This window comes from Microtus pennsylvanicus, chromosome 7, assembly GCF_037038515.1.
Source record: "Microtus pennsylvanicus isolate mMicPen1 chromosome 7, mMicPen1.hap1, whole genome shotgun sequence".
In the NCBI taxonomy this organism is placed as follows: Eukaryota; Metazoa; Chordata; class Mammalia; order Rodentia; family Cricetidae; genus Microtus; species Microtus pennsylvanicus.
Genome location: NC_134585.1, coordinates 117,407,474 through 117,431,657, shown reverse-complemented (window position 1 = coordinate 117,431,657; position 24,184 = coordinate 117,407,474). Strand labels below are relative to the sequence as shown.

Here is a 24,184-nt window from a genome sequence, read left to right as displayed (position 1 = left end):
TCTTACACCTGTAAGAATGGCCAAGAACAAAAACACTGATGACAACTTATGCTGGAGAGGTTGTGGCGGGGAAAAGGGAACACTTCTGCATTGCTGGTGGGAATGCAACCTGGTACAACTCCTTTGGATGTCAGTGTGGTGATATCTCAGAAAATTAGGAAACAACCTTCCTCAAGACCCAGTAATACCACTTTTGGGTATATATCCAAAGGATGCTCAATCGTGCCACAAGGACATGTGCTCAACTATGTTCATAGCAGCTTTGTTTGTCATAGCCAGAAACTGTGAACAACCTAAATGCCCCTTGACCAAAGAATGGATAAAAAAAATGTGGTACATTTACACAGTGGAGTACTACACAACAGAAGAAAATAAGGACAGCTTGAATTTTGTAGGAAAATGGATGGAGCTAGAAAACATTATTTTGAGTGAGGTAACCCAGACCCAGAAAGACAATTATTACATGTACTCACTCATAGGTGGTTTTTAAACATAAAGCAAAGAAAGCCAGCCTACAAACCACAATTCCAGAGAACTTAGACAATAATGAGGACTCTAAGAGAGACATACATAGATCTAATCTACATGGGAAGTAGAAAGTATAAAAAGACAAGATCTCCTGAGTAAATTGGGAGCATGGGGACCTTGGGGGAGGGCTGAAGGGGGGAGAGGAGAGTCAGGGAGGGAAGCAGAGAAAAATGTAGAGCTCAATAAATATCAATAAAAGAAATTTAAACACACACACACAAGTGTGTTCACATGTGTGCGCGCACGAATACATGTCGTGGCACAATTATTGCAGTCTGAGGATAACTTGTAGGAGGAATTGGTTCTCTTCTTTCACCATGTGGGACCCAGAGGTAGAACTCATATCATGTGACTTGGTGGCAAGTGTTTTTACCCATGAGCCATCTCACCAGTGCAATAGTCAAGTTACTTAGTAGTCGCTGGCTACATATGTATGAGCCTGAAGTTTGTCAGATCTGCTGATTTTAAATCAGAAATATTTTTCTTATGTGAAGTATATCTTTGGGCCTTTTATTCCCCAAAGGGACCAGCTAGTTTGTCTTTCTTGAAAACATATTAAAACTAAATGCAGTGGCACATGTCTATCAGTCCCAGCACTAAAGCCCCGATACTTTGGAGGGTGTGATGGGAGAACTCTGGGTAACACAGATGTGTAGGTTGGAGGACTAAGAATTTGAGGTCAGCCTGGGTTACATAAGGAGACCCTGTTACAATAAACCAAATCATCAAAACAAAACAAAAGACCAGTAAGAGAAATGCTCTGTCTAGACAGATACAGCACTGCTCATTGCTCTGCGATGTATAGAGTTATCTTTGGTTTTGAGATATACCTTGCTATTTACCTGGCTGACCTAGAATGCCTACATTCCTCCCACCCCGTGTGTGTGTGTGGGGGAGGGTGGCACTCTTGTTTTTTATCATAGATTTATCTATTTTATATGTATGAGTGTAATGTATGCATGTGCACCATGCATATGTTGCTCTCAGAGGTCAGAAAAGGGTATCAGATCCCCTGGAACTGGACCTTGGGAACTGGAATTGTGAATGCTTATGAGTTCATGTATCAGAATAAGCCTGGAATACAGCAGGCTCTAATAAAGTCACTGAAAAAAGGCAGAAACTGTTTTACTACTGTTAGTTTAGTAGTGCCTATACTGTTATTACTAACTGCTAGTTAACTTCATAGTGCTAAACTCCATAAATAAAAGCAGTGACTGTGTGGATGTGTGTGTCCTCCAAAAACAAAAACAACCCACACCCTATCAGACTTGGTGTAAATCTGCAACTCTCTGTCTGCCTGCTTGCCTGTCTGCCTATCTGTCTGTCTGTCTATCTGTCTATTAATTATTGGTTCTTTGGGAATTTCACGTCATGCACCCCAATCCCAGTCTCTCTGTATTCACCCCTCACCCTTGTAGAAAAGCTAAAAAAGAATAAAAGTAAATAATAAAAAGAAGAAAAAGAAAAACAGTTTGCTCCTCCTTCTCTCTGCCCCCCCCACCTTCATTCATCTCAGAGGCACTGGGAGCTGCTGCTGTGTACCATGCAGTAGACCCTTTGTCCAAGCAGCTTTCCTTGCAAATGTCTGCTGTGTAACAAGTTGTTGGTCAGGTTCAAGGCCTCTGACTTTGGTAACCATCAATACTGGACCCCCACTCACATTCCTCCCCAGTATCCTGCTGTTGCCTCAGTCATGGAGATCCTATGGCTATGGTTCCTCAGGCCCAGTCCCTTCACACGCTCCAGCAGGTTGTAGATCAGGTAGATGTTGGGTAGTGCCAACCCAGAGTCCTGGAATGTGTGCCTGGGAGGCAGCTGAGTTGGTCAGTCCAGGGCTACTGGAACCGTCCCACTCGGGTCCCCATGGTAAGGGGTGCGTGAGCTTTCCCAAATATGGGGGGCCAATTCTATAGGGTGGTGTTGGGGGTCTGGTTCTTTCCTGGACCCTAAGTTATTTCTCTTGACCAGACCCCAACATAAACTGTCTCTGGACCTGCGTGGAGGTGCAGGAAAAAAGACACAATTCACATGACTTTATCGGGAGGGAGATTCTCCGTGATCCCTCGTGATATCCTGAGTTCACGTGCTGAAGAATTCCTCTCATTTTATTCTCCAAACAAGTCTTTATACCAAAACTTAACCGATAGGAAATACATTAGCATTCTGTTTCCTAGGTAACCAGGTGAATGGCTTTCAGTCACCTCTGCATCTACCTCTCTGCTTTGTAAACTAGCATAGGCTTGAATCAGCATTTCTATCAGACTTCCTCCAAATTACAAAGAAAGGAGAGAAACAGCACCCTGACCTTTTGTTAGGTTAGTGACAGCGTGTCTGGCAGGGTAAGTGACCCGTCTCAGGTGTGGCCTATGGCTTTAGAGTCTGGCTGTCATATCATACAGAAATACGGGCCCACAGCGTGAGGCCAGCTTTCCCATGCTGGAGTCATCAGTATCCATTGTCTCAGGGCTGGGGAGGTTCATTGTCAGCTCTCCTAGGAGGTGGGGTGTGTGTGTGTGTGTGTGTGTAGGGGCGGGGGAGGGTTGGGAGTGTCACTCCCGACTGGTGAGTGGTGGGGCCAGCTCAGCAGGGCCCTCAGTACTTCAGCACAAGCATGATTCAACACATGGTTGCATAGGTCCCTCTAGTAACATGGACAATGGCCATCCACACAGACTCCAGCTGCTGCAGGTTCACGGTTCCAGACCTGATCATTGGTAGCAGCTTGGGGCCAGATGTCACCATGGCCCCAGCTGGTAATGCAGGCCTCTCAGATCTGGATGGATGTAGCAGTAGCAGCATGGTCCCCAGGCTCCAGCCTGGCCCTATGTGGTGGTTCAGACCCTGGGCAGTCACATGACACCCCCACCCCCAATGACAACAGGAGTCACATACCTCAATACAGACTCTGGCTGTGGCAAGGCCATGAATCCAGAAATGACCCCTGGGTGTCAGTCAGTGCAGGCCACTCTGATCTGCATGGCTGTAGTGGCAGGATGACCTTTGAGCACCGAAAACCTTAGGAGGGGAAAAAAGCACTCACCTGAAGCACGATTAATAAAACCTCAGAGAGAGAAATTGGGTTTCAACCTGAAGATCTGAAAAGCAAAATAGCCAGCCACTGGCTCTTACCTTGACTTCAATCTGAAATGGTGATCCTGCCTCCCGGAATCTCAGAATGAGACTGTGTGTTGAGAACTGTTTCCTCCGGTGCACCGCTGTGATTAAAGGCATGTCCTGCCCAGTTTCTATGACAACCAGTGTGGTTGCTGGGATTAAGGTGCCTTTTACCATAACCTGGTCTGTGAAGCTGACCAGTGGGATTGTTTTACTCTCTGATCTTCAGGCAGTCTTTATTTATTAAAATACAATTGAAATGCTACCACACTAACCACCAGCAGTTGAACACAGCGGCTTAATCATGTAATCTCAGCACTGACAAGGTTACTTAGAGAAATTTTGAACAAAAAAATGAAAGTTTTCTTTTTTCTTTAAAGGCATTATGCATTATTGAACATGTTAAAGACTTAGCTTTCCATTTGTTTCTATCTGTGGATTAATGATTTAAACTTTTGGGTATCTTTTGGATTATGTATAAGAGAATTTTATTCTATAGTTTTTACACATGGAAAACCTCCAAATTAATATTGCTGTTTGTTAAGTTTTGTGTTTCCACCTATTTCCTTTTGAGTTGGAAACTATTTATACACACTCTCGTTAATGGTAGTAAGCAATCTAGCAATCTTGAAAATGTTTCTTCTTTTTATGGTATTGAGGATCAAATTCCAAGCCTTGCACATGCTAAGCAAGTGTTCTACCACCGTACCCCTCAGCAAAGGAATATGTTAGGTATGTTTTTTGCCTGCCTCTGCCTCCTGAGTGCTGGAATCAAAGGCCTGTGTTCCCACAACTTTAAAGAGTAAAATTTATTCTTTGAAACTTTCATACATGTATGTGATGTGTTTTGGGGAGATTTATTTATCTTTATTGTATGTGTATGGTTATCTTGCCTGCATATACGTATATGCATCATCTGTGTGCCTGATGTCCAGGGAGGTCAAAAGAAGGTATCGGATCCCTAGAACTGGAGTTACAGGGAGTTGTTATTGCTCATGTGGATGCTGGGAATTGAACTTGGGTTCTCTGGAAGAGCAATCAGTGCTCTTAACTGCTGAGCCATCTCTTCAATTTCCATATATAATGTATTTAGATATTATCCACCCACCACTACTTCCCTCCTACTTCCTCCGGGCCCTTTTCAACTGATCTCCCTTTTGACTTCATATCTATTATTATTATTGTTGTTGTTGTTTTATTGGTAGTAGTTCCCAGAGTGCAATTAGTGCTGACCATATATATACTATTAGTGCGGGTCACTCATTGGGACGTGGGCATCTTAGTAGCCGCCATATCTCCAAAGAAAAGTGACTCTCTCCTCAGCAGCTATCAACTGCTAGTGCTCCCCAGCTTAGAGTGGGATCTCGGGAGTTGTTACCAGTTCATGCTGGAATTTAATAAAAGATATATTTGTTTAAAAATTTCAGTGTGTTTCAGTGTTTTGTCTGCATGCATATCTACATACTTCTGAGGTCTGAAGAGAATGTCAGATCCTCTGGAACTGGAGTTATAGAGGGTTGTGAACCACTATGTAGGTGCTGGGAACCAAACCCAGGTTCTCTCCAAGAGAAGTGCTCTTAATCACTGAGCCCCCATGCCAGGACTTTGACTGGCTGGATCTCATGCAGGCTTTGTACAGGTAGTCACAGCTTTTATGAATTGATGCATGTATGTGTTGATTTATGTATGTATGTTTTTTTTTTTTTTTTGAGACATGGTGTCTTTATGTAGCCTTGGCTGTCCTGGAACTTGCTTTGTAGACCAGGCTAGCCTTGAACTTACAGAGATTGCCTGCTCTGCCTCCCTAGAACTGGGTTCAAAGGCATGTGCCACCACACCCAGCCATGTGTTGATGTTATATGTAGAAGACAGCTTTTCTCAGCTCTTCTTTCCATTCTCTCATTTTTTTTTTCCTGCTCACTCTTCCTCCTTGTTCTCTGAGCCTTGGATGGGAGAGGTTTGTTGTTGTTCTTTTACTCTTTGGGCTTTTTACTCTTTTGGGGGCCCCACCATCCAGTTCCCAGATAAATCACACATAGAATCTTATTCTTTCTTATAAATGCCTGACTTTTGTTTGGCTTGTTTCTAGCCAGCTTTTCTTAACTTATCCCCTCTACCTTTTGCCTCTGGGGGGCTTTTCTTTCTTTCTTTTTTTCTTTCTTTCTTTCTTTCTTTCTTTCTTTCTTTCTTTCTTTCTTTCTTTCTTTTTTTTACTTCTGTGATCTTCCTTTCACTCTTACTCCATGGCTGACCCCTTCCTTTCTTTTTCTCCTCCTATTTATTCTCTCTGCCTGCCAGCCCCTCCTATCCTTTCTCCTGCCTCGCTATTGGCCATTCAGCGCTTTATTAGACCATCAGGTGTTTTAGATGGGCAAAGTAACACAGCTTCACAGAGTTAAACAAATGCAACATAAAGGGATGTAGCACATCTTAGCATCGTCAGACAAATGTTGCACAGCATAAACGAATGAGAGTGACACAGATGGCCTCCTGTGACCGAGTTCTCACAGTCCTGTTCTCAGCACTTTGATCAGCTTGGTTCTCTGTATTAGCCACTGCCAAAAGCGGCTTTTCTTTTTTCTTTTTTCTTTTTTCTTTTTTTTTTTTGATTTTTCGAGACAGGGTTTCTCCGTAGCTTTTGGTTCCTGTCCTGGAACTAGCTCTTGTAGACCAGGCTGGCCTCGAACTCACAGAGATCTGCCTGCCTCTGCCTCCCGACTAAAGCGGCTTTTCCAACCAGGGTTGAGAACAGCACATCTGTGGGTATAAACAACACCTATGGGTTCCTCCCTATAGCCTGTGATCTCCTCACCCAACAACTTTTGATCATGTTTACAGTACTAGACATAAAATCCCTGGAGGAGGCTTCCAGTCCAATCAGAAAACAGTTGGTTACCCCTATAGTCATCAAGCTATTATTGTATCAGGTGAGTACAACTTGCTTCACTCTTTTCTCCCCCAGAAGCCCTTGTAGCGCCTTCTAGCACTATGGAAGCTAGCCAGCAAGGAGAGTTACCTGGTTAGTTTGAGATTTACTTATTAATTGGGTGTAATCAAAATTGGTGGTATTCAGCAGAAGGGAATTGCCATTTACTATGATAGGCAGCTAACTGCAATGGCAATGGCCTATGTTGTTTAGGATGTCTTTGTGCCTTCCTGATCAATAACTTGTTGGGAGGTATCAAATACCTGGACTGAGATTTTAATTAAACTCCATGTTTTCTGTGAGCAGTATTCATGCAGGGTACCCCTGATCAAATGCCCTTTCAAACACACACACACACACACACACACACACACACACACACACACACACACACAATTCTGAATGTGGCTGACGATTGGGGCAGGCTGAGAAGCCAATGATGATGGCACTGGGATTTGTCTCTACTGCATGGACTGGCTTTTTGGTATCCTATTCTATTTGGATGTATACCTTCCTAAGCCTGGATGGAGGGAGGAGGGCCTTGGACTTCCCACAGGGCGGGGTACCCTGCCCTCTCTTAGGACTGGAGGGTGAGTGGGGGAGCGGGAGGGAAGTGGGTGGAGAGGAGGTATTATTTATAAACTAGTAAAAAAGTTTTATGTGTATGAGTGTTATGCCTGCATGTATGCAAGTGTACCGTGTGTGTGTTTGGTGCCTGCAGAGGTAAGAAGAGAGCATCATATTCCAGGAACTGAGATTCTAGGCAGTTGTGAGCCATCATGTGGTGCTAGGAACTGAATGAACCTGGGTCCTCTGAAATATCAGCAGTTGATCTTAATCACTGAGCCATATCTCTGTCCCCATATTATATTTTAAAAATTAATTTACAAACTATTGGGTTTCCATAGGCCTCTTTTTATATCTTTAGTTTTGGCTAACCTACTCATTGCTTTCTCTCATCTACGCCCATCTCCCCTGAAACTTTTAACCTGGAGTATTCCCCTGCTTCTTCATGTCACTGGCTCTACTACTATTTTTCTTTTGGGTTGAAAGACCGTAGGTTTCCATACAGCTTTTTCATAAATCCTTCATTTTAGGTAAGCCTTCCCCCATTCCCTCATACCCATCACTCCCTATCCTTCTCCATACTGGAGCCTTTCCACCCCTAGTATTCTTTTTTTTTTTTTTGGTTTGTCGAGACAGGGTTTCTCTGTGGCTTTGGAGCCTGTCCTGGAACTAGCTTTGTAGACCAGGCTGGTCTCGAACTCACAGAGATCCGCCTGCCTCTGCCTCCCGAGTGCTGGGATTAAAGGCGTGCGCCACCATCGCCCGGCCACCCCTAGTATTCTTATATACTTTCATCTTACCTTTATTTCACTGCCCCCTCTCTCTTAATGATCAGGCATATTCTTAATAGGTTATTTCAGTGAATTTTAATTTTAATTTTTCTTTCTGAGCAGTGCTTGGCAAACAGTTTGGAATGTATTTTGCTGAGTGAGTTATCAGTTTTAAAAGAAGTTTCCTTTTCTTATCTCTCTGTTTTTTTGTTTTTTGTTTTTCTTTTTCTTTTCGAGACAGGGTTTCTCTGTGTAACAGCCCTAACTGTCCTGGAACTAGCACTTGTAGACCAGGCTGGCTCGAACTCACAGAGGTATACCTGCCTCTGCTTCCCAAGTGCTGGGATTAAAGGTGTGCACCACCATCACCTGACAGAAAGAAGTTTCTTTTTGGCTAAACATGTTACATTTTTGTCTCTGACTGTTATGGTTCATATCAATATGTAGGTTTTTTTTTTAAAAAAAAAAACTCTTAGGGGGTCTGCCATCCAACTCCCAAATAAATATATGGAGACTTATTCTTACCTATGAATGCCCTGCTTTAGCTTGGCTTGTTTCTAGCCAGCTTCTCTAACTTAAATTATTCCATTTCTCTCTCTCTCTCTCTCTCTCTCTCTCTCTCTCTCTCTCTCTCTCTCTTTCTTTCTTTTGGTTTTGTGAGACAGGGTTTCTCTGTGGCTATGGAGCCTGTCCTGGAACTCACTCTGTAGACCAGGCTGACCTTGAACTCACAGAGATCTGCCTGCCTCTGTCTTCCAAGTGTTGGGAATAGAGGCATGCACCACCACCGTCCGGCTATTCCATTTCTCTTTAACTACATCCTTATTCTATATATTCCTCTTTCCTTCTTACTTGGATGGCTGGATGGCTGGCCCCTGGCATCCTCCCATCCTCCTCTCCTTTTTCTTTTCTCACTCTTCCCCCTTCTCTCTCTCTCTCTCTCTCTCTCTCTCTCTCTCTCTCTCTCTCTCTTTCTCTCTCAAGATTTATTATGTCATGCATGTATGCCTGCAGGCCAGAGAAGACCCCAGATCTCATTAGAGATGATTTTGAGCCACCATGTAGTTGTTGGGAATTGAACTTAGGACCTTTGCAATCAGTGCTCTTAACCGTTGAGCCATTTCTCCAGCTCTATCCTCTCTCTTCTCCTGATCCTAGATTTCTCTTCCTGTTTATTCTTTTTGCCTGGCAGCCCTGCCTGTTCCTCTCTCCTGCCTAGCTATTGGCTGTTCAGCTCTTTATTAGACCAATCAGGTGTTTTAGACAGTAACATAGCTTTACAGTGTTAAACAAATACTACATAAGAGAATGCAACAGATCTTTGCATGATTAAAAAATATTCGCAGCATAAACAAATGTAACACATCTTAAACTAATATTCCACAACATCAATGCTAATGATTCATATTTTAGCTGAACATTGTGGCACACTAGTAACCGCAGTATTTAGAAAGTAGAGGCAGGATAATACAAAGTTTAAAAAACTTGAGATATGTAATTTTTTGGATTATTTGCCATTTTCTTTGTTACTGAGTTGTTGCTTTAAGGTAGGGTAAGCAAAAATACTATAATTAACTCTTGGGAGTGGTGAGGTGGCTCCATGGGTAAAGCACATGCTGTGCCCACCCAACAACCTGAGTTTGTTTCTGGAGCCCATGTTAGATGGATGGAGACTGACTTCAGAGAGCTGCTCTCTGCCATTCATGTGGACACCATATGAGCTCACACACAGTTAGTAATAAATTTAAATTAAAAAAACTTAAATCCTGTCTATGTCATGTTATATGAAGTTAACTTTTTCTAGGGGTGTGTGTGCCTGCTGGTGAGGCCAGCTCCAGGAACCTCTGTCTGTCTCCCCAGTGTTGGGATTGCAGACACAGGGTTGCATCCCACTTTTGTTGTTTTTGTTGCTTCTTTTGTTTTATGTGAGTGCTAAGGATCTGAACTCAGCTCTTCACTTTACTAACTGATCCATCTTTTTGTTCTCAGGCCTGCCCTTTGTATCCTCTCATGTGGAGTTAGAGATGTGTGCCACCCTGCCTGGGTTTTGTTTACTTTTCTTCTCTGAGTTCTTACCGCTTAACTTTTTAATTTTTTTTAAAGAAAGTTTGGCTGATTGTCTGACTGAGCTTGTATTCAGTAACACTTTGTCCTGTGACCTGCTTTTCTGTCTTTCTACACAATGAGTTAAAGGAGTTGGTTGATTACACTGTTTTGTTTGGAGTCACTGGTCAGTGTTCAGTCATGGCCTGGAATGAAGAAATAAAATGAAGCTTGTGAGTGTCACTGTTTCTAGAGTGTGAGGCTCGGAACAGAATGACAGCTGACAGCATTCCGTCTCTCTTGTTTTCCACTGCGGGCCCCTGCACAGCAGGCAAGTGGTCTGTGCCGTAGCCTCAGCCTCTCAGCTAGTCTGGTTTGTCTTAGTAGCTAAAATAACATTTCCTTTTAAGATGTCTTCAATTCAGAGAGCTTACCTGGAACTTTGGTTTTTTATATTTTTTGATATAGGGTCTCACTCTATAGTCCAGGTTAGCTTCAAACTTGAGGCAGTCCTGCTTCAGTCTCCCCAGTACTGGGATTACAGGCATGAGATACCATGCAAACTTTTCTTTAAGTGAATGTTTGGATCCGTGAAGAGAAAGGTAAATTTATTCCTTTTTCCCAAGAGAGGGTTGGGAGAAACAAAGTCTGGAGGTCTGTGTCATGGTGTTGAAACAGGTCTTTCCTGTCTTCAGAACTCAGGAGCTCTTTGCTTTGGAATTGAATGGATGCTCTTTCTTTAAATTAATATGTGTGTGTGTATATAGTTACTAAAGATTTATTTTACTTTTATTTGTGTGTGTGTGTGTTTGTGACTAGAGAGAGGTATCATATCTACTGGAGCTGGAGCTACAGGTGGTTGTGAACTGCCTTAGGTCAAGTGCTGGAAATTGAACTCTGGTCCTCTGCAAGAGCAGTAAGTGCTCTTAACTCCTGAGTCTCCTGAGTCTTCTCTCCAGCCCCATCAGTTGGTGCTCTTGAGAAGGGAAAAATTACAGTGATTTTATTGTGAAGGAATGTTGAATTTTGTTGAAGGCTTTATCTGCATCTAAGTGAAATGATTGTGTAATTTCTATCCTTACTTCTATTTATGAGCTATATTAACCTTATTGACTTATGTATGTTGAACCATACCTTGCATTTCTAGAAAGAAATTAACTAAGTCAAGGTGTAAGATCTTTATTTTTTGTTTTTGTTTTTCGAGACAGGGTTTCTCTGGGTAGCAGTCCTAGCTGTCCTGGAACTAGCTCTTGTAGACCAGTCTGGCCTTGAACTCACAGAGATCCTCCTGCTTCCCAAGTGCTGGGATTAAAGGTGTGCACCACCACCAGCAGCTAAGGTGTATGATCTTAATTGGTTCTTTTTTTTTTGAACTCTTTTTTTTAAAGATTTATTTATTTATTTATTTATTTATTTATTATGTATACAACATTCTACCTCCATGTATGCCTGCAGGCCAGAAGAGGGTGCCAGATCTCATTACAGGTGGTTGTGAGCCACCATGTGGTTGCTGGGAATTGAACTCAGGTCCTCTGGAAGAACAGTCAATGCTCTTAACCACTGAGCCATATCTCCAGCCCTCTTAATTGGTTCTTTAGTTCAGTTTGTGAGAGATACTATTGAGAAATTTTATGTGTAGCAGGCTTTCTTGGACTGCCAGCCTCCAAATCATGACATGGAGACTTATTATTAGTTATGAATGTTCGCCTTACTTTAGGCTTGACCCACTAGCTCTTATAACTTATTTTAACTTGTTTCTCTTTATCTACATTTTCCCTTGGGGCTTTTTACCTTTCTTTCGTTCTGTATGTCCTACTTTCCTGCTTCCTCCATGTCTGGCTGGATGGTGTCATGGTGGATGCCTGACTGGCCCCAGGGGTTTACCTCTCTTTCTTTCTAGTCCCTTCTCTCTGTCCGCCAGCCCCGCCTATTCTTCCTCCACCTAGCTATTGGCTGTTGAGCTTTTTATTAGACCAATCAGGTACCTTAGGCAGGCAAAGTGAAACAGCAACCTGTCTTTATATAGCTAAAGAAATGCAGCATAAACAAATGCACCACGTCTTTGCATAGTTAAACAAATATTCTATTCTACAACATCGATGTTTATCAGGGAAATTGGTCTGTAGTTTACTTCTTCTATTGTATTTCTTTTCCCTCTTGTTTTTTTTTTTTTTCAAGATAGGGCTATCCTGTGTAGCACTGGCTGTCCTGGGACTCACTCTATAGACCAGTCTGGTTTCAAACTCACAGAGATCCGCCTGCCTCTGTCTCCCAAGTGCTGGGATTAAAGGCGTGTGTCACCAACGCCCAGCTTGCATATGCTGCTCTTGAATAGGACTGGATTTGTATTCCTAACACCCACGTCAGGCAGGTCACCACCTGTAATTCCAATTCCAAGAGATCTGGCACCTTTTTCTGGTACTCTGGGTACTGTACTCACACGTATTTAATCATGATATACATAATAAATAAGATAAATATAAAAAAATAAAAGCTTTATAGGGTTTGTGCTTGCTTTAACAGCACATATATGTAGCACAAATTCTTGTTTTTGTTTTTTGTTTTTTCAAACAATGAACTCTTAACTTCATTCTATGTGTTGTTCTTTTATTCTCCATTTCATTAATTTCTGCCCTGGTTTTCATTTTTTCTTTACAGCTACTAATTTTGAATTTGACTTTTTTTTAAAAAGACTTTGAAATATATTGTTATTTGTTGACAGGGTTTCTGTCCTGCCCAGTTCCTGCAATCATTAAGTCCCAAAGAAATCACACAGAGGTCTACATTAGTTATAAAGTGATTGGCCCATTAGCTCAGGCTTCTGATTAACTCTTATAACTTATATTAGCCCATTATTCTTATCTGTGTTAGCCATGTGGCTCAGTACCTTATTCAGTGGGGCAGTCACATCTTGCTTCTTCTGTGGCTGGGCCAGGACTGCAGAAGGAACTTCCTTCTTCCCAGAATTTTCCTGTTCTCATTGACCTGCTTCTACTTTCTCTCTGGTTGTCCTGCCTCTACTTCCTGCCTGGCTACTGGCCAATCAGTATTTATTTAAAACATAATTGACAGGATACAGACCATTGTCCCACAACAGTTATTTATTGAGATCTTTCTGGTTTTTTTTTTTATTTTTATTTTTTGGGTTTTTTTGAGACAGGGTTTCTCTGTAGCTTTGGAGCCTGTCCTGGAACTAGCTCTTGTAGACCAGGCTGGCCTCAAACTCATAGAGATCCGCCTGCCTCTGCCTTCAGGAGTGCTGGGAATAAAGGTGTGCACCACCACTGTCTGGTGATCTTTCTGATTTTTATATTTTTGGTTGTGAGCCTAGCCTTTAACGGCTGAGCCATCCCTCCAGGCCTCTTTCTGATTTTTAAAATTTAAGTATTCATAACTGTAAACTTGCCCCTTAGAACTGGTTTTACTGTGTCATAAAGATTTCTGATAACTCGTGCTTTCATTTTCTTCTTTACTCTGGGAATTTTAAAATTTCTTAAGTGCTCTCTTTAGTGACTCATGTGTCTTTCAGAAGTGTGTTGTTAAATCTCGAGTACTGTGTAGTTTCTTTGGCTTCTCTTACGTGGATTTCTAGCTTTATTCCACTGACATGGTAATTATTTCAAGAAGGGCATGGTGGCTCACCCTCAAATCTCATTGGCTAGAGGTAGAAGCAGGACAATTGCTCTGAGTTCATTTCAAACATGAGTGTTTGAAGCCGGACTGGACTACAATATAAGACCCTGTTAAGATTATTTATTTTCTTTTGTATTTTTTAAAAGTTGCTTTGTGTCTTAAAATGTGATCTATTCTAGGAAGATTTTCTGGGCTACCAAGAAGAATGTGTACTTTGGGCTGGAGAGATGACTCAGAGGTTAAGAGCATTGCCTGTTCTTCCAAAGGTCCTGAGTTCAATTCCCAGCAACCACATGGTGGCTCTCAACCATCTGTAATGAGGTCTGGCGCCCTCTTCTGGTCTGCAGACATATACACAGACAGAATATTATATACATAACAAATAAATAAAATACTTTAAAAAAAGAATGTGTACTTTGTATCCACTGGATGCAATATTCTTTAATGTCTTAATTCATCTGACCTATGGTCCTATTAAATATCTCTTTTAGGGTTATGAACAGTGTTCTTTCAGAATCACTTTTACTTTGGTGTAAACAACTGGATTCTTGTTTCTTCCTTTTCTCAGTTGGCAAATTAGGAGTGATATGCTTTTCTTTTATAGATTTAATAGTAGGAATAACTCATGGAATGTTTTTGATAAGATTTTATAACCAGGGCTGAAGATGTAGCTCAGTGATTTAGTGCTTCCCTAGCCTGTATATGACTCTCGTCTCCAGTACTTGGAGCAGGGGAGAGAAAAAGGACAAAAAGATGACCATATTAGGCCATTTACAGTGGAAATATTGGGGGCCGCGGAGTGCAGTGGAAAGGTTGGATAGATTTGCTGTATTAATGTGTGAGCAAGCACAGGGAAGATTTCCACAGTGCCAGGCAATTATCTTTGCTTTGCCGTCCCGCTCCTCATATACCCTCTATCCTTGCAGTTCCCAGCTCCATATGTGAAAATATCAGAATAGTCCTAAGGCCCAATACCTGGGTAAGAGAAGTGTGGAGAAAAGGGTGTATTTGCTTCCTGTTTGACCCATAGTCTCCTCAAGTCACAGAAAATTTGTAAATGTAATTAAAATTACCTTTGAAAAATGTCATAAAAATATAGTTAGCCCATTTTTAGAAGTGTAAGGTAAATATTTAAAGTGCGGTATACTTGCAGTCTGTGTAGGGCATGGCTGTGTTGTGATCATAACTAAGAAAACAACAAAGTATTTGCATTATATTTTTTTCAGGGGTAAATGTGTACAGTTAGATGAGGGTGTGGGAATTGGAGGTTAGCAATAAAAGCATAGAGAGGAAGCTAGAGGCTGACATAAGCTGTAATCTTGGCATTGTCCGGAGAAGAGGATCCTGGGGCCCAGGCACCTGAATTTGAGGATGCAATGTCCACTTATTCTGGATTACCCTGCCAGTATGTCTGCTTTAAAATTTCTTAGTATTTTTAATTATTTAAGACAGGCTCATACTTTGTAGCCCAAAATATTCAATCTTCTTGCCTCTGCCTTCTGAGTGCTAGGAATACAGATATGTGCTACCATAACTACTTAAAAAGTGTGTGTGTCTGTGTGTGTGTGTGTGTGTGTGTGTGTGTGTGTATGCGTGCGTGCGTAAACCCAAGGTTGACATTTGGTGTTTTGTGCTATTGTTCTCTACTTTTAATTTTTGGAGACAGTGTTTTTCATTGAACCTGAAGCTTATTGATTTGGCTAGGCTGGCCAGCCAGTGAACTTCAGGGATCTGCCTGTCTCTGTTTCCTCAGGGTGGATGTTATAGGTGGTGCCACACTTGTTTTTTATATGAATTCTGAAGATCTAATCTTAGGTCCTGGTGATTGCCCAGCAGTCATTTTACCAACTGAGCCATCTCCCTTAGCCCTCTTCCATACCTGCTTATCTGCTTGTTAAGATATTCTGATGGTCTGCTTATTAAACAAATATATTTTCATAGTATTAGAAAATTGGTAGAAAAGCTTGATTGGTGTTTGTAAATGAAAGGATTATTTGCTACTTCCAAGTGACAGGAAAAATTATGTCACACTTTTACAGTTTGGTTTGTACATAGAGATATTTTGCTCATGCAAAGGAGCCTGGTTTTTAGAATGAACCTTGTCTAGGATCATGAAGAGAAGGTAGTAAACTTACGTATTTTCACTCAGTTCTTGATGTTTACATCAGTCTTCTCCTTCACCTGTGTTGTGAAATCTGAAGTGATTTGAAGTGATCTTTTATCTGCCACAGCTCTGAATAGCATTTTATTTATATATATATTTTTTCAAATAATATATTTTATTACATCTTTCTCCTCCCCCAACTCTAACCAGATTTTACCCACCTCCCTACCCTTCCTCCACTCCTGTGTCTCTCTTTGTGTTCCCAAAAAAATCAAACCAAACCAAACCAAAAAATACCCTGCAAAAACTAAAAGCAAGCAGAAGACCAATAAGACAAAAAAAAAAAATGCTGAAGTAAAACAAAACAAAAAAGTCCACAGAAGAGCTCCCCCCCCCCCCCCCCCCAACCAACCAACAGAAAAACCAAGGAGCTTGTTTTGTGTTAGTTAGGTGTCTATTCCTGGGCTTGGCTGTACTGTGGTTGGTATCAGAGACAGAAATGCCATTAGCGGATGCAAGAACTTTGTATCATTTTGAACCTTAGCTACAAACAGAATGAAAAAGAAGAGAGGATAGAAAGCAGTTGGCCAAAGAATACCACCAGTATGACACACAAGCACTTCTTAGCTACAGAATACCCAGGCCTCCACTCTGTTACCAGGGAATGCCTGGTAAACATGTGTAGAACTCTTTCAATGTGAAACAGCTAGACCTGTATCTTGGCCAGTGGGACACGAACAGGAGTCCCTGATAAACCTGGAAGGGAGGAATGGAAGGACAAGAGACACAAGAAATGACAGCAAGACAGGCTTTCTGATCAAGTTGCAAATTCTATTATTCCTCAGAAGCTGTTATATAGCAAACAGGCAGAGGGGAGGGTGTCAGCAAAGTCTGCTGGAATTCAAGTCTGGAAGGTCTCTGACTGAGAAAGAGAGATATTAACTAACAAAAGAGGTGCTAATTGCTTCTAAAGCCTGCAGCCTGTCTCACCTGGAGATAAAATACCAGGTTAATTTCCTGGGCCCAGGATTTACCCTGCAGAGGTGATGGAGGTGAATATTTTACTTAACTTGTAAACTAAGATGGCTGTAAACAAAATACAGATCTCAAAATACAGGTTTTTGCTTTTGGCAGACCTGGAGAAACCCAGCTTAGAGCGTCTAGATCTCGAATACCACTCTTGGACCGGTTATATCATACTCAGGCCTAGGAAATCAGGCCTTGAAAATCCATCTCATAATTGGAGGGAGAGTCTGCAGGCAGTGGGTTGAATTCTCTTGCTCTTTTTTTTTGGGGGGGGGGAGTTTTCCAAGACAGGGTTTCTGGGTTTCTCTGGGTAACCCTGGCTGTTCTGGAATCACTCTATACACCAGGATGGCCTCTAACTCAGAGGTCTGCCTGCCTCTGCTGTCCAAGTGCTGGGATTAAAGGTGTGCTCCACCATACCCAATTTATCTAAAATTAACATTAATATTCATATCAAATGTTTTTTAAGAGGGAGAAAGGAGTGGAATCATCGTCCCTGGGAGGGTGTAATTTAAAAGAGCAGAAGAGATGCAGGATTTACATGACCTTTAATTAATTTACTTTTTACAATAGCTCACAGTATGCCTGTTATGAATGTGTCTTGTTCTCAGTGTGGCTAATGGAGGATCCTGCTGATCCCATGGTCATCTGAAGTTTTCCATATCTAGTCCCTGTGTGACCTGTCCACCTTCATTCTTGTTCTTCCTAACCTCCAAACTTGCTGCTTTCATTACTTTTTTGGGGGGAGGGGGGACTGAGTCTCTTGTAGCTCCTGCTGGAACTTGCTGTATCGACTAGGGTGGCTTCAAACTCACAGAGACCCACCTGCTTCTGCCTCCCTGGTGCTGAAATTAAAGGTACACCACCTTACCTGGCCCCCTGTCACCACAGTCCTACATACATCATTTCCTTCATCATTGAACAGATTAATATCTTAGAATTCTGTCTTAGAAATACCTTCTCTGGGTGCTCTAGGCAAAATCTAAAATTTGTTTCTTTTTCTAGTGCTTATTTAAGGTATTTATTTTACAAAATATTACTGTTTCTTGATTTGATTGGCTTCTCAAATTAATCTCGTTGTGAGGAATAGCTCAATCACTTTTAAGAAAACATTTGGATATTTGAGTCACTATTTTTGTTAGAGATAGTAATAATTATATCAATAGCAGATAACCAACTTTAGTGTTCAGGAAGTAGTTGGAACAAGAAATTAGTTGAAAATGTCTTTCTCAGGTCTGTTTGAATAGACAAAGCACACTGGAAAACTGTGGTAGTCTCAAAGGTGTAATCTTTCTTAGCCCCACACTTTGCTAGTATTTAAAGACAGATTTATTGTTGAAGGATGCAGAAACTAATCAGTGGTGCTGTTTCAGTTATTTAAATTCCTTTAAGAAACATGTATTTACTATTATTGTGTTGGGACATATGTGTGAAGGTCAGAGCCCCTTTGTGGGTTTGACTCTCCCCTTCACTTTCATGTGGGTTTCTAGAATGGCACTGGGGTTGCCTTGCTTGTGTGGTGTTGTGGTTTGGATGAGAATGGCTCCCATAGACTCACATGTTTGAATACTTGGTCTCCAGTTGATTGGGACATGTGACTTTGTTGGAGGGAGCAGGTCTCTGCTGGCGTCTTTGAAGTTTCAAAAGACATTTTGAGTTAGTAGTTTCTGTCTTCTGTTTGTGGATCAAGATGTGATCTCTCACCTTTGCCTGTTGCCATGCCTTTGCTCCACCATCCTAGACTCTAACTCGATGAAACCATCAACACAATTAAACCCTTTCTTTTATAAGTCATGGTGTTTTGTCAGAAAAATAGAAAGCCAAGACACATGGCAAGTGCCTTTACCCGCATAGCCATCTTACTGCCTTTAATTATTTGAATTTTTATTCCTTAAAAGAGCTGATGATGTAACATTTTACTTGGAACCATTGCTAATCAGAATATAGATTAGAAAATCTGCGAATTGTGGCTCATGTGTTTAATCCTAGCACTTGAAAGACTGGAAAATGAGGAACTCTGTGAATTTGAGGCCAGCATGGTCTTCATGGGGAGTTCCAGGACAGCCAGGGCTGCACGGTGAGACTCTGTCTCAAAACAAACACACAAACCAAAATATTAGAAATGTTTAAAGTCTCATTTCATTTACTAGGCTACACATTGATTTATACTGTGATTCAGTTTATCTCTTAGATATACATAGTACAAAATAGTTGTTTCTATATTTATCAATACTAGTACTTTGTTTTGTTTTGCTTTTCAAGATAGGGTGTCTCTGTGTAACAGCTCTGGCTGTCTTGGAACTCGCTTTGTAAACGAGGCTGGCCTCAAACTCACAGAGATTCGATTGTCTCTGCCTCCTAAGTGCTGGGATTAAAGGCATGCACCACCACCACCTGATCCTTTTTTTTTTTCTATCTTGATATAACCATTGGAGCTGCTGTTCTTTATCGGCTTTGAAGGAAAAATTAGATGATTAATTTTTTTCTAGTTAAATAATTAACTGTCTTAGGGTTACTATTGCTGTGACGAAACATGACCAGTCTACTTGGGGAAGAAAGGGTTTATTGTGCTAATGTTTCCACATCACTGTTCATCGCCAAAGGAAATCAGGACTGGAACTCAAGCAGGGCAGGAACCTGGAGGCAAGAGTTGATGCAGAGGCTATGGAGGGGTGCTGCTTCCTGGGTTGCTCTTCATGGCTTGCTCAGACTGCTTTCTTTCTTTCTTTTTAAATTTTTTTTCCATTCAAAAGTTTACACTTCCTCCCCTCCTCCCATTCCCCTCCTGCTCTCCCACTCCCCCTCTTCCCTCCTCCTCCCTCCTTAAGAGAGGACAGGGAACCCTGCCCTGTGGGAAGTCCAAGGCGCCCCCCCCCCCCATCCAGGCCTAAGAAGCTTTGCATCCAAATACACTAGGGTCCCAAGAAGCCAGTACCTGCAATAGAAACAAGTCCCAGTGCCTTTATCAATGACTTCTCAGTCAGCCCCCATTGTCAGTCACATTCAGAGAGTCCAGTTTGATCAGGTGCTCGTTCAGTCCTGGTCCAGCTGGATTTGGTGAGCTCCCATTAGAACAGGCACACTGTCTCAGTGGGTGGGCCAACCCCTCGCAGTCCAGACTTCCTTGCTCACCTTCTCTCTCCTTCTGCTCTTCAACTGGACCTTGGGAGCTCAGTCCATTGCTCTGATGATGGTCTCTGTCTCTATCTTCATCTGTTGCTGGAGGAAGATTCTATGGTGATATTTGAGATAATCATCAGTGTGATAGTGGGGCAAGGCCAGTTCAGGCACCCTCTCTTCTGCTGCCCAAGGACCTAGCTGGGGACATCTCTTGCCAACCCTAAAATGGCTCCCTTAATGTAGATATCTTCTTCCCTGCTCCAATATCCGCCCTTCCTCCATCTCCACCCTCCCACTCCCCCAAGCTCTCTCCAGTATTTCCTTTCTCCCTTCTCTCTCCCCCTCTCCCCTTCCCCCATCCCTACCCCCACCCCTACCCCCACCCCCATGCTCCCAACTTTTGCCCCGCGATCTTGTTTGCTTCCAATTTCCAGGAGGATCTATATATGTTTTTCTTTGGGTTCACTTTGTTATTTGGCTTCTCTAGGCTTGCGAACTATAGGCTTAATGTTCTTTGTTTATGGCTAGAGTCCACTAATAAGTGAGTACATACCATATTCATCTTTTTGGGTCTGGGTTATCTCACTCAGGATAGTGTTTTCTATTTCCATCCATTTGCATGCAAAATTCAAGATATCATTTTTTTTTACCGCTGAATAGTACTCTAATGTGTATATATTCCACACTTTCTTTATCCATTCTTCCATTGAGGGGCATCTAGGTTGTTTCCAGGTTCTGGCTATTACAAATAATGCTGCTATAAACATAGTTGAACAAATGCTTTTGTAGTATGATTGGGCGTCTCTTGGGTATATTCCCAAGAGTGATATTGCTGGAACCTGAGGTAGATTGATTCCTAATTTCCTGATAAACTGCCATACTGATTTCCAAAGTGGTTGCACAAGTTTGCATTCCCACCAGGAATGGATGAGTGTTCCTGTTACTCCACATCCTCTCTAGCATAGGCTATCATTGGTATTTTTGATTTTTAGCCATTCTGACAGGTGTAAGATAGTATCTCAAAGTTGTTTTGATTTGCATTTCCCTGATTGCTAAGGAGGTTGAACATGACCTTAAGTGTCTTTTGGCCATTTGAACTTTGTCTGATGAGAATTTTCTTTTCAGTTCAGTACCCCATTTTTTAATTGGGTTAATTAGAATTTTCATGTCCAGTTTCTTGAGTTCTTTATATATTTTGGAGATCAGACCTTTGTCTGATGTGGGGTTGGTGAAGATCTTCTCCCATTCAGTAGGATGCTTTTTTGTCTTAATGACAATGCCCTTTGCTTTAAAGAAGCTTCTCAGTTTCAGGAGGTCCCATTTATTCAGTGTTGCTCTTGTTGTCTGTGCTACTGGGGTTATACATAGGAAGTGGCCTCCTGTGCTCATGTGTTGCAGTCTACTTCCCACTTTCTCTTCTATCAGGTTCAGTGTGGTTGGATTTATACTGAGGTCTTTAATCCATTTGGACTTGAGTTTTGTGCATGGTGATAGATATGGATCTATTTTCATTCTTCTACAGGTTGACATCCAGTTATGCCAGCACGATTTGTTGAAGATGCTTTCTTTCTTCCATTGTATACTTTTAGCTCCTTTGTCGAAAATCAGGTGTCCATAGGTTTGTGGGTTAATATCCGGGTCTTCGATTCGATTCCATTGGTCAACGTCTCTGTTTTTATGCCAATACCAAGCTGTTTTCATTACCGTAGTTCTGTAATAGAGTTTGAAGTCAGACTGCTTTCTTTTTGTTTTTTTAAATATTTATTTTATTTATTTATTATGTATGCAATATTCTGTCTGTGTGTATGCCTGCAGGCCGGAAGAGGGCACCAGACCCCATTACAGATGGTTGTGAGCCACCATGTGGTTGCCGGGAATTGAACTCAGGACCTTCGGAAGAGCAGGCAATGCTCTTAACCTCTGAGCCATCTCTCCAGCCCCAGACTGCTTTCTTATAGAACCCAGGAACACCAGCCCAGGGGTGGCACCACCCACAATAGCCAAACTCTCCCTATCAATCACTAATTAAGAAAATGCCGGCCGGGCGATGGCGGCGCACGCCTTTAATCCCAGCACTCGGGAGGCAGAGGTAGGCGGATCTCTGTGAGTTCGAGACCAGCCTGGTCTACAGAGCTAGTTCCAGGACAGGCTCCAAAGCCACAGAGAAACCCTGTCTCAAAAAACCAAAAAAAAAAAAAAAAAAAAAAAAAAAAAAAAAAAATGCCTCCATAGGCTTTCCCACAGCCTGATCCCGTAGAGACATTTTCTGTTGATCCTCCTCTCTGATAACTTTAGCTTGTCAAGTTGTCATAAAACTAACCAGAACTTTAGCCATCTAGTTTTTGCCATTATCCCTCTTAAACAACAAACCAAAAAACATTTTTCTTTTAAAAAAAGTAAACCCAAACCACATCCCAAATTAAAAATGAAATAGAACAACCAAAGAAACAAAGTTTTAACACTCTCCTTTATTCTCTCAATGAGACTTAGGTATCTGTGAAACCATTTTGTAAATATCTTATGAAATCCTTTATTTCCAGAGTATATTAGAAAACAAACAGCCTGAAATTAGCAAATACATACATTTCAGAGCCAACTTTAAATGTTTTTTTGTTTGTTTGTTTGTTTGTTTGTTTGTTTTTATAAATGGGGCTGGAGAGATGGTGGCTGAGCTGTTAATAGCACACATTGCTCTTGCAGGGGCCTGGGTTCAGTTTCTAACATCCACATGGTTCACAATCATTATAACTTCAGTACCAGGGGATCCCCTGTCCTCTTCTGACCTCCATGGGCACCAGACACGCACTTGCTGCACAAACACACATGCAAGTAAAATACCCATAGACATAAAATAAGTAAATACAACTAAAAATGTTTAACGTTTTTATAACATTTTGTTTATTTATTGTGTGTGTAGGTGTGTGCATGAAATGGCATAAGTATGGAGGCGGAGGACAAGTTGTAGGAAGCCTGTCCTTACTGCTGTGTGGGACCTGTGGGTCAAACTTAGATCATCAGGCTTGGCAGCAAAGTGCCTCTGCCCTCTGAGTCATCTTGCCAGCCTGATCATCAGCTTCTGTACTTCATGATATTCTAAAAGCTACATGCTTAGGTTCCTAATGAAATGAAAAGCTTTTATTTATTTATTCTTTTCTTTTGTAGGAATATATATGTCCCAGATGTGAATCAGGCTTTATTGAGGAAGTGACAGATGATTCCAGGTATTGTATAAGCTTACGAGTAAACCAAACATTCTAGTATCAAAACTGTTTTCTCCTAGTATTGACTGAGTGGATGGGAAGGAATTCCTTTTGTAGCTTACCCTCTGCTGGAGTAGAGACCGTGAGTGTGTGTGTGCACATGAGAATCTGGAAAGCAATGTGATGATATGATTTTACCCATGACTCCTTGATTGTGTCACTCCTAGGAAACCTCTAGCCATAGCAAAATAAATCCACTAAGTTTTCCTTTATTTCTTTGGGAGTACTCTTGGATTACTAATTAATTTTTAATGACTACTCGGTTGCCTGAAGTTAAATTACTGTCACACATATTTGGTGGGCTGTGGAGTGACTTCTCATAAGGACTCTAATGAGACAAACAGTATATTCTAACCAGGGAAACTGGGCCACGCGTCCTTATTCAGATGAAGATTAGTGTTGTCAAGATTTGCCATCTTGCTGCTGAAATATTAATATATGGGCTTGTTCTCTTGGCTTTGGTAAGGGTATAATATTGATTAAAAGGGAAATATTTTCTCTAAGTGATAATATATTTCTTGATTTTTATGGATAAACCATGTAATAACTTAATCCTAGCATTTGACCAATTGATGAAATACCAACTGCTTAAAAAGAATTTGTAATCTGAAGTCTCTTAATCTTGGAGTGGCTTTGGAGGCTTATGCCAGTTCATAATTCCTTTACATTGCTGTTGCCAGAATCTAAAGTTGAAGGTCTCTTCCACAACCAGAAAAAACCTGCACATTTTAAAGTATGTACTGTTAGTTTTACTGCACTAATGGTTGATGATTGTATATGTAAATGACTTGGAGCTTCTGGGGCAGTGTGTAGCATGGGATCTAGTTTGGTACAAACACTTGAATGTTGATGTAATGGTTTTGGTTTTAAATAACAGTGCCAGCATTATGCCTGTGAGATTAGCATGACAGCAAAATTAGCAGCGTGTGGATGGCATGTTAACTTTGGATTTTTTCTTACTTGTCCTATTTTAATTGTACCAAATATGTATTTAAGGCATTTATGCTCTGCATGTGTTGAATAAAGAGTTTACTGGTTGTAGGGAAGTAACTTATGGATGTTCCCCTAAGTTTTAAAATAGTAATTCAGATTT

The 24,184-nt window shown here is 41.4% G+C and overlaps 1 protein-coding gene across 1 annotated transcript in view; it reads left to right on the top strand.

Moving 5' to 3' along the window:
* Rnf115 (ring finger protein 115) overlaps positions 1–24,184 on the top strand; it is a 61,708-nt gene that overhangs the window by 9,204 nt on the left and 28,320 nt on the right. Inside the window, exon 2 of the mRNA XM_075978061.1 lies at positions 22,994–23,052. Coding sequence (XP_075834176.1) covers positions 22,994–23,052 — 59 coding nt within the window. The remainder of the gene's footprint in view (positions 1–22,993; positions 23,053–24,184) is intronic.